At 44.0% G+C, this 15147-nt stretch overlaps 1 protein-coding gene across 3 annotated transcripts in view; it reads right to left on the reverse strand.

The window, feature by feature from the left end:
• TRPM1 (transient receptor potential cation channel, subfamily M, member 1) overlaps window positions 1–15147 on the reverse strand; it is a 160763-nt gene that overhangs the window by 35117 nt on the left and 110499 nt on the right. For all 3 annotated transcript variants that reach the window (XM_012000572.1, XM_012000570.1, XM_012000571.1), the window contains 6 exons: window positions 10185–10358; window positions 9133–9267; window positions 7656–7706; window positions 6880–7020; window positions 5992–6021; window positions 2081–2373 (listed from right to left, as the gene is read on the reverse strand). In XM_012000572.1, coding sequence (XP_011855962.1) covers window positions 2081–2373; window positions 5992–6021; window positions 6880–7020; window positions 7656–7706; window positions 9133–9267; window positions 10185–10358 — 824 coding nt within the window. The remainder of the gene's footprint in view (window positions 1–2080; window positions 2374–5991; window positions 6022–6879; window positions 7021–7655; window positions 7707–9132; window positions 9268–10184; window positions 10359–15147) is intronic.

A 15147-nucleotide genomic window follows, 5' to 3' on the forward strand; every position in this document is an offset into this window, starting at 1 on the left:
AGGTTCTCTGCAAGCAAGAAGCTCCAGGGATGTGTCCCCAAAGGGGGATGGCCAGGGACAGTGGCTGGGAGCTCAGTCAGGAGGGGGGCTGACTGCTTCTGCTGCAAGTGGAGATGTAGGTTGAGACCACATCTGTCCCTCAGGCCCCAGGGACATGGAGATGAGAAAACAGAGTCCATTCCCTCAAGTTGTGCACAAATCAGGGAGGCAGACAGAAAAGACAGCAAAAGTGACTTCAAATGCAGCACCTGTGGAGTTGGAGGCCACAGTAGTGGGGCTGCTGGTGGTGGTAGTTGGGGGAGGTGGACACTGGAAGGGGTCACAGGAGGGCTGGTGGGTGCCGGCTAGGTTCTTAGTTGATCTGGGTGCCGGTGGTGCTGGCATATCCCACCTGTGGACTGTCACCAGCTGGACATTTCAGATGCATGCCTTTCTCTGCACGTGTAACACTTCACCATCACAGTGACTACAGAGAAGCCAACATTCTCAGTGCTATGACAGAGATAAGGCATAGTTGTTATATGGCCCAGGCCAGAGGGCGCCTAATGACTGATGGGGGCAGTGATAGAAGTTGGGGGTCATGGAGAAGGTGGCACAAGCTGAATTTTGAGCATAAAGTTTACTGCCTTCCCCACATGACCCAGATTCAAATATTTGGCAATAACCATACACGTTCTGAGTTCCTTCAATTTTTTATAACAGAATGTGGTTAAGACACGGTCCCAAAGTGATCGCCCTTCTCTGCTTTTGTTTCTCCATTGTAAAGAAGATTTTATTCCAGTAACGAGAAGGATGAGGAAGGCAGAATCACGTGTGGGAGAATGGCCTTCTCTGTCCCTGAAGAGGAATGCTATCAGCAGCACCTCTCAGCCCTCCTGCAGGCTGCAGAGTGACCACGTGTCACCATGTGGGGACTCTAGGAAGCAAAGGTTGGCATCAAAAAACCCATGGGGTAGGTGGACATGGCCCCATTATTAGGGAGTCTTGAATTTCTGACGTTTAGAAATCAGCTAGTAATTTTAGAAATCATCGGGTCCAAAATAAAAGTGGTGAACTTCAGAAAACAAAGGTGTTAGATGTTGGCCACGCTGCCTGTGCTCTCCTCAAGTTTAGGTCCCTGTAAAGTTGTGCTGGGACCTCTGGTTTCCAGTGTGGCATGGAAGGAACTTGGAAGTCGCCAGTCCATCCTAACAAGTAACAAACTAAACAAGCCGAACATTGAATCTTTTCAGCTCCACCAGAGAAGGGAGGACATAGGGCAAACTGCTGTCCCCCAAATTGGAGAGACAGGCGGATACCAAAAACCACAACTTACTGGAGTAGAAACCTCTGCAGGAACCAGTGCAGAGTTAGGAAAATGTGAACTGTGATTGAGGAATTGCTGGAGGCTCAGTGAGGAAAGTCTGTGAGTAAAAAATTCCAGGGGGACCCAGTCATGCGGGGGACACCCATGCTTTTGTGACCTCTATCTCAGGAGCTCAACCAGGTTCTCACAGTGAATATGGGAGAAAAATCCCCTTCTCTTTCCAGCAGGGGAAAAGAAACCATTTTGAAATTACCAGAACATTCTCTTAATAGTCTGCCATCAGGAGAACTGATTTTGCCAGAGCCTCACCTGCTGGTTTGATCAGAGCCTGACTGACCCAGGGGAAGCACGCCCAACTCCAGCCCCCTCTAGCCATCCTGTCCCACCTAAGCACCTAAGCACGGAGGAAAATCAGAAACACCTGTGAAGGTCACAGTCCAGGGCACAGGCTCATTAACGTTGTATTCCTTGTTAGTGTGTGTTTCCTTATGGAAATTAATTTCATCATCTTTGCATTAAAATTGTGTTTCAAGGAAAGGAAGAAAATTGTGTTTCAATTTTGATGCAAAGAGAAGGCAGTACACGAAAACAATGACAGTCCAAAAACACCTCCGAGAGACAGAAAGAAAAATGCCAATATGACAAAGTGATTTGTGAACAACCTTTAACCACCATTGTCCTTAAGTGAGAAGTACATCGGCCACCCCTCCCTGCAGAGACAAGTACTCAGGATGGTCGTCTCTCCTGGCCTTTAAATCCCCACTAGACACTAACTTGGAATTGTTATCCAAGTCCTGGGAGATGTCATCCACCAGATCACTCTCGGAGGACTCGTGGGCCATGGCCTTGTAGAGCTTGCAGGCCACCAGGGCCTTGGCCATGCTCTCCTCCCCTCGCTGCCAGAGGAACACCGCCATTTTCTGGCGTTTCATCAGCACGGCCCACACCATCAGCTCGTGGAAGGGGTACTGGAACCGACTCACGGCAGGGTCATCCACATCGATGTCGATCTCTTCCTCCTTTTTCTTCTTTTTCTTTTTCTTCCCTTTAGCTGGAGGCTCATCATCCTGAGGGGAGAAACATGGATTTCATGGTTTTGCCAGAAAAGCATGCAACAAAGAGTTCCAGAACTCCTGGCGAAAGGGAAACCTTTCTGTCAGAATAATAAAGAGACTTCTGAAGTACATCTTACATTTCCACTCTGCATATGAATTCTTTTGAAAAGATGCACAAGTTTATTATGATAAGTAAACTGTCTAAAACCAAATGAACTGAGAAGGCATACTACTGGCACCCCTGGGTCAGCAGTTTTACTTAGAAGCCTTTAACTGAGGAGATCCTGCAAAACTAAAACAAGCAAGCACAACGTCCCCCCAAAACTAAACACAAATAACATCATGGAAGAGGGAAGGTCCACAGTTTGTTTCCTCAGGGAAGTCTTCCAATGTAGCAAAAATAACACTCGTTTGCCAGACGTAGCTGAACCAGAAATTAATAGGAAACATGCAAAAGGGGCTAGAGAAAAAAAATGTTTTAGGTTTCCCTCCAGTGTTTTAAGAAAGCAAATATTCTACTTTGAATGAGCACTGTCCTTTTCCCCTTATGGTGCAAAAGGGAAGGCCAACACTTCCCATTTCCTAAAGGGGTTATGATAACTGTTCTGCAAATGGATCAGGATTCATGAGAAAGGCAGATCGTGGTTGGGAAAACTGGCATGAAATATGTGGGGCTCAGACTATTCCAGGCTAATACTTTAGTATTCAATGGAATCACAGAAACAGATGTTTGTTCTTTTGCAAACAGCATTCCCATCAATTATCTTCTTTTATTCTTACAAGGACTGAGAGGTTGTGAATTCCTTCCATTCCCTCAGATTAGGAAGTTGTGGCTCCGTCTGAATAACTCAGCCACATTCACACAGTTGGAGTGGTCTGGAGCATGGGGGGTTATGGGGGCCACCTGACTCTCCAATTCCGATCTCAAGTTGTTCACGACTGACTCAGTTTTTATAATATCATAACAAGCTGTGATAACATTTTCATGGAAACTATAGTTTCTTGACTCCAATTTAAATATCTTTATTCTGATTTTCTAATTTTGTCACAGAGAAGCTACAGTCGCCGTGATATAGGAAAGGTTGGCCTACACAGGTTAAAAATGAACAGTGTAGAAATGTTAAGATAAACATAGATTTATTTTCAAGAATATATAAGATAAAATAGAAATTAACTAATGACTAATGAAATGTTATAAAACAGAAGTCCTTTTAAGCCTACCTTTCAATAACATATAATATTATTAAAATATTAATTGCACGTAAATTCTCTTTAAAAACTGCCAGAGAGAGAATATGAGAAACAAAGAGTTAATTTTCCTAAAATGCAAAGGCCTTCCACAAATCAATGAGGAAAAGGCAAAGAAACCAATAAAATAACAAAGGATCTGAGCTGGGAGTATAAGAAGAAATTGACATATTACAATCAGTAAATAAGTAAGTAACACACCTTACTTAGCAATGAATTTGAAAAAAAAATTACACGGAATTTCTATACAAGGAATAAAATTTGAAATTAATTATAGTAGTATAACAACAATAAAAGTCTGTATCTGGGAAATTTGAAATACACTTCTAAATAACTCTTGGATTGAAAAGGAAATAATAAATGCCTTAGAAAAAATGACAATGAAAGTTCTGCTTATCCAAACCTGTAGAATATCATGAAACAATGCTCAGAACAATTTATACCTTTAATGCATTTATAGGAATACAGATGGAAAATGAGTGAATTTTCCTTTCAAACTGAGTTAGCACAAACAAACAATAACAGTAGGGGAAGTATATGGAAGAAACGAATACAAATAAAAGCAGACATTAATAAAATAGAAACAGAAAAAGAAAGTTGCTTGATAAAGCAAAAATACCAATAAAATAAGTAGCAAAGAAAGCTTAAGAAAAAAAGAGAGGAGATATAAATTTTGTTAAAAAATGGCACAAGAGGCTGGGCGGGTGGCTGTTGCCTGTAATCCCAGTACTTTGGGAGGCCAAGATGGGTGGATCACCTGAGATCAGGAGTTTGAGACCAGCCTGACCAATATGGTAAAGCCCTATCTCTACTAAAAATACAAAAATTATCCTGGTGTGGTGGCATGCACCTGCAGTCCCAGCTACTCGGGAGGCTGAGACAGGAGAAGTGCTTGAACCCAGGAGGCTAAGGTTGCTTGAACCCGGGAGGTTAATGAGCCAAGATTGTGCCATTCCACTCCAGCCTGGATAACAGAGTGAGACCCCCTACTCAAAAAAAAAAAAAAAAAAAAATTGGCACAAGAAATGACACATAACTGAAGATACTGAGGAGACTGAAAAAAACTAGAATACTATGTAAAAGTTTATTCCAGGGAACTTGAAAGTCTAGATGAAATAAATCATTTTAGGAAACTATAAATGACCAAAATTGACTCTAGAAAATAAAAAGTCTGAATGCACTTATATGTATAATAGCTATTATGAAGTAGTGAAAGACACACTTCTAAGAAATAGGACTGGACCCGGAAATTTTACAGGTGAGTCCACCAAACCTTCATGGAACAAATAAACCCTGACATGGAGAATCTGAGAGAACAGAAGACCACAGAAAGCTCATAACCCTTCCAGGAGCACCGTGTTAAAGCTCAGTCTTACCTGTCAACACAGAATGAAAACCGTCTACACTGAATCCATGAAGAATCGGGATGCTATTTAGCTCATAAATTTATTTGAAAAGAATGTTTCCAAGAGTCAATCCTAATATTCCACAATATGGCATTTCTTCCATTCATTTAAATATTTTTAGGTCTGGGACATTGTTCTTAAGGTTGCTAGTAAAGGTAATTTCTGGTACTTTTGTCCTATTGTGAGGGAACTTTAGTTGATTTTCCTGGATTTTCTAACTCCCCCCAAATGTTTTTGCTGATAAAAGTTTCTCCCTTTCTTGGGTATTCTTTTTTTTAGCATTTATTTTTCCTTGTTCAATTTCCAGAACACTTTTGGAGACCAGTGGGGATAATGATGCTGACAATATTGGGCATGCTTGTCTTGTTCTTGATTTTCATGGACATGACTTCAGGGCTGCACTGCTCATCATACATTTCCCTTGCTCTAAGATATACATGTATTTTAATCATACCAAGAAAGCATTTTATCATTCTATTGTGAGAAAACTATATATTTTTTAACTAAGTAAGGAGTATGTTTTACATGTGTTTCACATTCATCAGCACCTACTGAGAAATGGTCATGTCATACTTTTCTTCTGTGACTTATCGATATGATGCAATATATTAAAGACCAGCATTGCATTATATTTGCATTCTTGGAGGACTCTAATTGCTTGTTTAGGACTTTGAAAATAGTGTATTGAATTCTTTTTGGTGTTATTTACGGTTTTTTACATATATACGTGGTGTTATTCTGTAGTTTTTTTTTTTGTTTGCTTAATCTTTGCTTTTGAAACTGTGGTTTTGTTAGTTCTAGAAATGAATTGTGCAGCTTTTACCCCCATTAAAGAAAATGTATATATGGTCCTTTTATATAAGACATCTAGGTAAATTTTGGTGAGTAGTATCATATATTTGCAAATACAGAACTTAAAGGGCTATGTCTATTTGACCAAGATATTACAAAACTTTTGAAAACAAATTCTACTTACTTCCATTCCCAGAAGTTTAAGAGCTTTAGGCTGCATGGTGAAAGAGGAAGAAAAAAGTCAATTTACTCAGATAACTAATGTTAGTAGTACATTAGCAGTATTGTTGCTAGTGGACATAGGAATTGATTAAAAAGCACTTTGTATCATTAACAATTAATGATAATGTCCAAGGAAAAGAAGTGCTTTAATATGGAAACTCTTCTTCTGTCAGCAGAAGTTAATTGAGAAGAAAGCTCGGCAGACACATGGCCCTTATTCCAGGTAGAAGCAGAGAAGTTCCCTAACAGACATCAAAGAGCTGTGGGGCTGTAAAGGGAGCGTGAAGAGAGGGCATCATGAAAGATCGGACATTTGAGTAGAACTTTTGATAAGGGTGGGAAAGGCACTGATAGCGGGGAAAGACGTGGCAGGCACACATCTTTGATTTGATCACAGGATTGGATTTTGGTGCAGGTACATGGTCTCCCATGTGGGTGAGGGCAGCTGGCGGAGGGCCTTGGTTACTGTGATAATGAGTTTGGCTACAATTCTCCAGGCAGTGAGGAGCTCTGGGAGGTTTGAAGCAGGGAATGCAGGCATGTCCCTTCCTTTGGAAGATTATGGCAGGAACAGTGGAGGGATGGTAGAATAGGCTGGAGCGGGCAGACAGGAGGAAGTCTGCTGTGGACAGAGAAGGAGGGCAGATGCACTGGGTGGGCAGGGCGGCCCGTGCTCAAGGCAGCTGGGGAATGCTGTGACTCAGGCCTGAGAGCCGTGTAGGAGGCAGGACCACTGTGCCGGGGACAGGGCGAACGGCTTGGCTCTGAACCGGCCAAGCTGCTGAAAAGCAAGCAAGGAATCAGATGGCACTCGCAAACCACAGAACACTACACAAACACAGAGTTCTACCCTTTTTGGTCCAAACAAGTTGTTGTAAAGAGTCCGAAAGTTTTTCCGGGTGTAGTTGCAGCGGTAGGCTCCTCCCATGAGGTACTCCAGCACAAGCCCGATGTCTATTAGGCTGATGTGGTAATCCGGTGGAAGGTTGCTCTGTAAGAGAAATCTGGTCTTAGGCCCTGTGAGGATGCGTTCACAGTGTGGACTTCATCACACGTCTTGGGGGTAAGTGGCCATCCTGGCCCCCACTTGGGAGTTCATGTAATAGGTGGGTGGGTGGGGGATTAAACAATATTCAGGCTGGGGAAAGCCTCTATCCCTTGATAATAAGGTGGCAGAAAGGGCCAAGAACAGCGGCTGCAATCAACAGGACACAGAATGACTTGAGGAACCTCCTGCCGGTGCTTCTGGAAAGAACCACAGGCAGTGGGTGAGAGATCTCAAAAGAGGGACAGAACGAAAGGCTGCATGGACAGTCGGCGGTGCTCAGGTCAGCGGCCGGCTACCCCCTTCCCCACCCCACCCAGTGACTGCCCTGGCCTTGCGCTGGCATCAACTTGTAATCCAGCTGTCACTGAGAGTGTCCCTACCATGGATTCGGATGAACGTGCAACTTAAAAAAGATTATCCTTTCCTTTCTTAGTTTTAAATAGACTCTTTATGAAAGAAGGAATTCAATATCTCCTGTGCCTGAAATAATAATACATTTTGAAAATTTAAAACTTGCTCTTAAGAAATCTTTTTGTGAAAGATGCCAATAGGTAAGAATTATAAAACAGTAGACTGACCTTTTTCACATCCCTCACCAGCAGATGAAGTGTGTTTGGTGGACCCAGTCTCTGAAAGAGAAGCATTCATGTGTGTGAAATATTTTTCTTGACCAGGTGCAGTGGCTCACGCCTGTAGTCCCAGCACTTTGGGAGGCCAAGGCGGGTGGATCACTTGAGGTCACGAGTTTGAGACCAGCCTGGCCAACGTGGTGAAACCCCATCTCCACTAAAAATACAAAAATTAGCTGGGCGTGGCGCCTGTAACCCCAGCTACTAAGGAGGCTGAGGTGGGAGGATCACTTGAACTCGGGAGGCAGAGGTTGCAGTGAGCTAAGATTGCACCACTATACTCCAGCCTAGGTGATAGAGTGAGACCTCATCTAAGAATAAATAAATAAATAAATACGTTTTTTTCTTGAACTCTTCGAGTAAAATCCTGCCCTACTCTATATAATTAATGAAATGTGAGAGCTGGAGTGTAACCCACACCAGCCTTTTTCTTTTACAAAACAGAACTGGTCATGGTTAAAAAGTATCCAACACATTTCAAAAGTTGCGAAATATTTTCTGTTGCATTTTTTTAAAGAGTATCTTAAGGTACACAACATAGTGTTAATAATTCACCAAGTTGGCCAGGATCAGTGGCTCACACTTATTATCCCAGCACTTTGGGAGGCTGAGGGAGGTGGATCACTTGAGGCTAGGAGTTCGAGACCAACCTGGGCAACATGTTGAAACCCTGTCTCTACAAAAATTACAAAAATTAGCTGGGTGTGGTGGTGTGCACCTGTAGTCCCAGATACTCAGGAGGCTGGGGTGGGAGGATGGCTTGAGCCTAGGAGGTTGAGGCTGCAGTGAGCTGAGATCATGTCACTGCACCCCAGCCTGGGAAACAAGAGAGACCCTGTCTCAGAACAAAAAAAAAAAAAAAAAAAAAAAGAAAAGAAAATCGCCAAGGTTTAGCAAGCAGCTGCTGAGGACCATTTCTGCTACTTATAATCTTACAATAGGGAAGCAAACATAAATTCTCAAAACTGATATTGTAATAATATAAGCCAAGGGAATTTCACTCAAACCCTTCTAGCAGAGCTCCTGGGTGTGAAACTTAGCTCTATGTTTTGCCCCCAAAACCTCATCAAATGCGAGGGTTCCAAGGAACAATTGACTTCGCACCCTTGGTGACATTTCACTCTGCTAATGGCTTGGGGAGCTAGATTCCCTCTTTGTAGCAACAAGTACTCAGACACCAGCCTCAAATGCAGGACAAGAGTTAATACTGCCCGAGAAAGGAGTGACTGTCGAAGCATGGCAGGAGGTAGTGAGAATGTGAACACAGGCTGTGGCCAGCAGCAGGTGAGAAGTAGCCGCCTGACATTAAATATGGACCTCCCAGATGAAGGAGGTCAGATGAGCACATTTATGCACAACATGCACCAGTGACAAACACATTCGGGTGGCTGCCTCCCCCTTCCCTCCCTTTTTCTAGAGCACTCACTGTGTTATACAGCTCCTCCAGCCTCGGAATGGTCAGAAAGTGTTGCATGTTCACTCCGTTTTCAATCAGGAGCTTCACAAAGTCGACACGATCTAAGACTAAAGCATCCAGCATTGCTTGCTCCAAAGCATTCACCTGCAGGGACCAAGGGCCAGGAGCCCATGAGTGGCCTCTCAGAGACACTGGGGAGAGGGGCGACTAGAAACACAGAGGAAAGGGTATTCCGAACCCCAGATCCCAGAGCACTCCAACATGGTATTCTTTGCTCTTTATCTTGGGTAAACACTCCCCATCTCCCCTCTCCTTTCTTCTCAGTTTGGCCTCTACATGTTCCATCCATGTTTGTAAATTATTTTTTCCTTCTAAAAATAAATTGAAGAGGATTCAAAATCTCAGCCCTCCCGGCATCGGCCTGCCCAGTCTCCACCATTTGTTTCCTTAACTGAGAAGTTCTGCCAGGGGGAGCTACGTGGGCAGGCAGCATGACCAGGGTGCCGTGCGGGTGAGTGGCTGTGACAAGGGCAGGCACACGTCACCACAGAGGTCTGGTCCCCTGTCTTGCCTGTGTCCTGGTGGCAGCAAGACAAAGAACTGCCATGCAATGTGTGACTCCAGTCTCCCCACCCAAACTGCTGTTACCCCACACACCCAATCATGGGCTCTGTCTGTCAAAAAAGGGCTTTTTGCATGAATTGCATTTATTTGATGACAACTGATTTGTTTGCTGTATATTCATGCATCAAGCCAATGCTTGCATCAAGCCAATGCATGTCTGCCAGGCAGAGAACCACTGGTGAGCAGGGTGACTCAGGGCCCCTCTCTGGGTGGCATCATTCTCCCTAAAGCAGGAACATTTGGTGTTTTGGACAATTGACAGGATCATCTCAGTGAATGTGCTGTTGTAGTTTGAAATGCTGACACTACCCAGTCAAGCCTTTACCCATCCCTCCTGTGATCAGGGCCTTGGGTGGGGCTGAAGCAAGGGCAAGAACCATCGCTTCCCCTGGGGAAGCGTGAGGCCAAGCTCGTGATCTCTGTGACCTTCCACATACCCAGTTCAGCAGCTCTATCTTCCGGGGATCAGTTTCTTCCTCCGCTTCCTCTTTCACTTTCCCTTTCTTCTTGCCTTTCCCTTTTCCTCTTCCTCCCTTGGTGGTGGCCGTGGCTGGCTTCTTCTCCTTCTCTGTGGCTTTGCTGTCCGTCGGGGGTGCCAGGCTTCCCAGGGGCTGCAGTCCACAGCAATCAGAGTTGGGAAAAGGTATTAAAGCTCTCTCTTGTCCCCAGACCAGCTCATTGACCCTCCCACCTCTGTATGTGTACAAATACATATGCTCATATGCATACAATACTCATATGTATACCACACATGCTCATATGCATACAATGTACATGTACACACCCACACAGGGCACACATATGCCCACACATATGTACAGGTGCACACGGACTCCATCCCACACACCTACACACTCAGTCATCGCAGGCCTGGCTGTCTGAAGAAGGCACTGATACAGTGAACCACTGTTACTCGTGTGCACAAACACACACTTGATGCACCAGCTTTGCATACTTAAAGCGGCTGACATTTTGATTGATGGGTGCTTTTGCATGAAGGAAAGGGTGCTGAGAGTTCAAAGGCACAAAGAGATGTGTTCACAGCCATTTAATGATGTGAAAAAGTGATTGTGAAGGGGGTATGAGACCATGGATAGAACGGAGGATGCCTGCCTGGATATAAACATTAACTGGAGCCCAGTGGGTAAAGCAGCTCTCCGCATGTCACTGAAATGCATGCAATGTGGTGACAGACTCATTCATCAAGGGGAGTGTGTGCTCTACTCCAGAGAACAGGAGGGAGGGCAGAAGTAGGCCTGGCCCCGTGGCCTTATCTCCTGGTAGGGTGGAGAACGTGGGAGTGCGTCCTGGTGCAGACACAGAGCCAGCACCTAAACAACCAGACCCTCCAGCTGGCGTCCTCTCTTGCCAGAACTACCCGCTCCTCCCACCAAACGCTTCTGGTGGGTTGCCTACCTGAGGAGCCTCCATTTCCTCTCTTCCCATCTCTCCTGCACGCACCCTGCTGCTTCTTCCCTGTCTGTCCTGGGCTCTGGGTTTAGTTGCTGAGAACTGTGCTGGTACCTGCCTCACGGGCATTTCATGCTGGGTTCTCAGCACATCTGACTCCACTGCCTGCTTCCTCCTAGAGTCTCTTCCCTTGGCTTCTTGGGCATCACAAGCTCCCAGCTTTCCTCTTCTCTGTCTGGCCACTGCTTCTCAGTGCAGCTTTAAATGTCAAGGTTCCTCTGGGCTCTGCCCTCAGCCTCCTTCCTTTCCACTCTGCTGTCTTCCTTGACGATCTCATTGATGCACACACCACCAGTCACCACTGACTGGTACACAACTTCTTCCTGGCTGCGGTCCACCTCTCTCCCCAGAGCTCCTGTTGCCTGCTCAGCATCCTGCTTGCATGTCTCAAAGACATCCAACTCCTTACGTCCCAAACCACACTCAGGACCTCCCCTACAACTCAGCCCTCTTCCAGGGTCCCTTATCTCAGGGAAATGGCACCACAGCATGCCAGTTGTGCAAACCAGACAACTGGGGAGCACTGTGACATCTCAGTCCCTCCAGTGCCCTCAATGATTCATCCACCCCTGTGTGCAGCCATGTTTAATGCTAAATTTTGCTTAATTCTATCTGATTCTTGCCTTCTTCTCTGCCTCTGCTCTAGTCCAAGGCACCCTCTTTCACCTGAATTATTTCAAAGGCCTATTAACAGGACTCTGCACACTTGCCATGGCACCCACCCAATGCATTTTCCACAGTAAGTCCACAGTGACCTTTAAATGTAAAAATGGAACCAAGTAACTCTCCTGCTTAAAACCCTTAAGTAGGGCTGAGGCAGAGGTTATGTCGGGGGAGGTGTGTGTTTATATAGTTCCTGGTCAATATACAAATACGGATGAAAAAGTGTCTGGGCTGACTCCTCACGCCAATAAAACCATTATGGCCCTGAGTGACAGAGTGACACCACATCCAACAAATGGTGCTGGGAAAACTGGATATCCACATGCGAAAGACTGGAGTTGGACCCTTACCTTACACCATATACAAATATTAACTCAAAATGGATCAAAGACCTGAACATAAAATCGAAAACTACTAATATAAAATGCGGCTGGGCATGGTAGTTCATGCCTATAATTCCAGCTTTTTGGGAGGCCGAGGGGGATAGATCACCTGAGGCCAGAAATTTGAGACCAGCCTGGCCAACATGGCAAAACCCTGTCTACCAAAAATCGAATAATTAGCTGGATGTGGTGGCGAGTGCCTGTAATCCCAGCTACTTGGGAGGCTGAGACAGGAGAATTGTTTGAACCTGGGAGGCAGAGGTTGCAGTGGGTGAGATTGTGCCATTGCACTCTAGCCTGAGTGACAAGAGTGAAACTCAGTTCCAAAAAATAATTAATTAAATTAAAATGCTTAGAAGAAAACATAGGGCAAAAGTATCACTATATTGGATTTGGGAATTCAGTTCTTGAATATGACACCAAAGGTACAGGCACAAACGGAAAAATTATTAATAACAAATCTGACAGACTTCATGAAAATTTAAAAGTTTTATGCAGCAGAAGATACCATTAAAAGAGGAAAGGCAGCCACAGAATAGGAGAATATATTTGCACATCATATATATGATAAGGGGTTCATATCCAGAATATATAGAGAACTCCTAAAATTCAACAACAAGAAAACTCACCCTGATTCAAAAATAGGCAAGAGACTTGAATAGACATTTCTGCAAAGAAGATGCATAAATGGGCAATAAACACACACAAAAGTGCCCAATGTCACTAACCATTAGGGAAATACAAATCAAAACCATCTGGGATACTACCTCCCACCCATTAAGATGGCTATTATATTTTTCTTTTTTTTTTTTTTTTTTTGAGACAGAGTCTGTCTCTTGTTGCCCAGGCTGGAGTGCAGTGGCGCAATCTTGGCTCACTGCAACCTCTGCCTTCTGGGTTCAAGTGATTCTCCTGCCTCAGCCTGCTGAGTAGCTGGGACTACAGGTGTGCACCACCACTCCCGGCTAATTTTTCTTTTTTTGTATTTTTAGTAGAGAAGGAGTTTCCCCATGTTGGCCAGGCTGGTCTCCAACTCCTGACCTCAGGTGATCCACCTGCCTCGGCCTCCCAAAGTGCTGGGATTACAGGTATGAGCCACCGTGCCCAGCCAAGATGGCTATTATCTAGACAACAGAAAATGACAAATGTTTGTGAAAATGTGGACCAAGTAGAACCCCGTGCACTGTGGGTAGAAATGTAAAATGGTGCAACTGCTATGGGAGGAGTTTGGTGATTCCTCAAAAATTAAAAATAGAATTACTGTGTGACCCAGTGATTTCACTTCTTGGCATATACTCAAAAGAACTGAAAGCAAGTCTCGAAGAAGAATTTGTACACCTACATACATAGCAGCATTATTCTAAAACATGGGAGCAACCCAAGTGTCCACTGATGGATGCTTGGATAAGCAAAATGTGGTCTATCCATACAATGGAATATTATTCAGCCTTAAAAGGAGGGAAATTCTGACACATGCTGCAACACAGATGAACTTTGAGACATTGTTCTGAGCGAAACAAGCCAGTCACAAAAGGACAAATACTATATGATTCCACTTATAGGAGGTACTGACAGTAGTCATATTCATGACAACAGAAAGTAGAATGGTGGCTGCCAGTAGTCATAGGGGAGGGCAAGATGGGGAATTATTGTTTGACGGGCATAGAGTATCAATTTTACAAGATAAAAAAGCTCTTGAGATGAATGTTGCTAAGGATTTTCCTTCAAAAATTGTTAGTCCAAAGTTTTTATGATTCAATGTAAATAAATAAATTGCCTTTTGTTCCTTGTATGTATCAAACATCTCTCCTTTTCTCTCTCTTCATTATGTTTTTTGTTTGTTTATTTATTTGTTTGTTTTTTGAGATGGAGTTTTGCTTTGTCACCCAGGCTGAGGGCAGAGGCACGATCTCAGCTCACTGCAACCTCCGGCTCCCAGGTTCAAGCAATTCTTCTGCCTCAGCCTCCCGAGTAGCTGGGATTACAGGCCTGCAGCATCACATCCTTTTCTGTATTTTTAGTAGAGATGGGGTTTCACCATGTTGGCCAGGCTTGTCTCAAGCTCCTGACCTCAGGTGATCCACCCACCTCAGTCTTCCAAAGTGCTGGGATTACTGGAGTGAGCCACCGCGCCTGGCCTCTTTGTTATGTTTAAAAGTATGTTTTAAGAATAAATTTTTTTTGCAAAGCTTTTATTTTAATTAATTGTTTTAATTAACAAATGACAAATTGTATCTATGGTATACATGATGCTTAAATATATGTATACATTGTGGAACGATGAAATCAAGCTAATTAACATATCCATCACCTCACATACTTATCATTTTTGTTATGAGAACATTTAAAATCTACTCTTTTAGCAATTTTCAAGTGCACTGTACGTTATCATTAATTATAGTCACTATGTTGTACAATAGGTCTCCAGAATTTATTCTTCTTAACTGAAACTTTGTACTTTTTAACCAAAATCTCCCAATCCCTCACATCTTCGCTTCTGATAACCACCATTATATTCTCACATAGCTTTTATTTTTTGCATGCAATAATAGAAAATATAGATAGGAGAATTTTGACTAGTAATATATAGCAAATCAGACCTAAGATTGATTTACTGTGTTGGAATTTGAGATGGAGTCTCACTCGTCCCCCAGGCTAGAGTGCAGTGATGCGATCTTGGCTCACTGCAAGCTCCGCCTCCTGGGTTCACGCCTTTCTCCTGCCTCAGCCTCCCAAGTAGCTGGGACTACAGGTGCCCGCCACCACGCCTGGCTAATGTTTTGTATTTTTAGTAGAGATGGGTTTTCACTGTGTTAGCCAGGATGGTCTTGATCTGACCTCGTGATCCGCTGGCCTCGGCCTCCCAAAGTGCTGGGATTACAGG

This window comes from Mandrillus leucophaeus, unplaced genomic scaffold (genome assembly GCF_000951045.1).
Source record: "Mandrillus leucophaeus isolate KB7577 unplaced genomic scaffold, Mleu.le_1.0 Scaffold631, whole genome shotgun sequence".
Lineage (NCBI taxonomy): Eukaryota > Metazoa > Chordata > Mammalia > Primates > Cercopithecidae > Mandrillus > Mandrillus leucophaeus.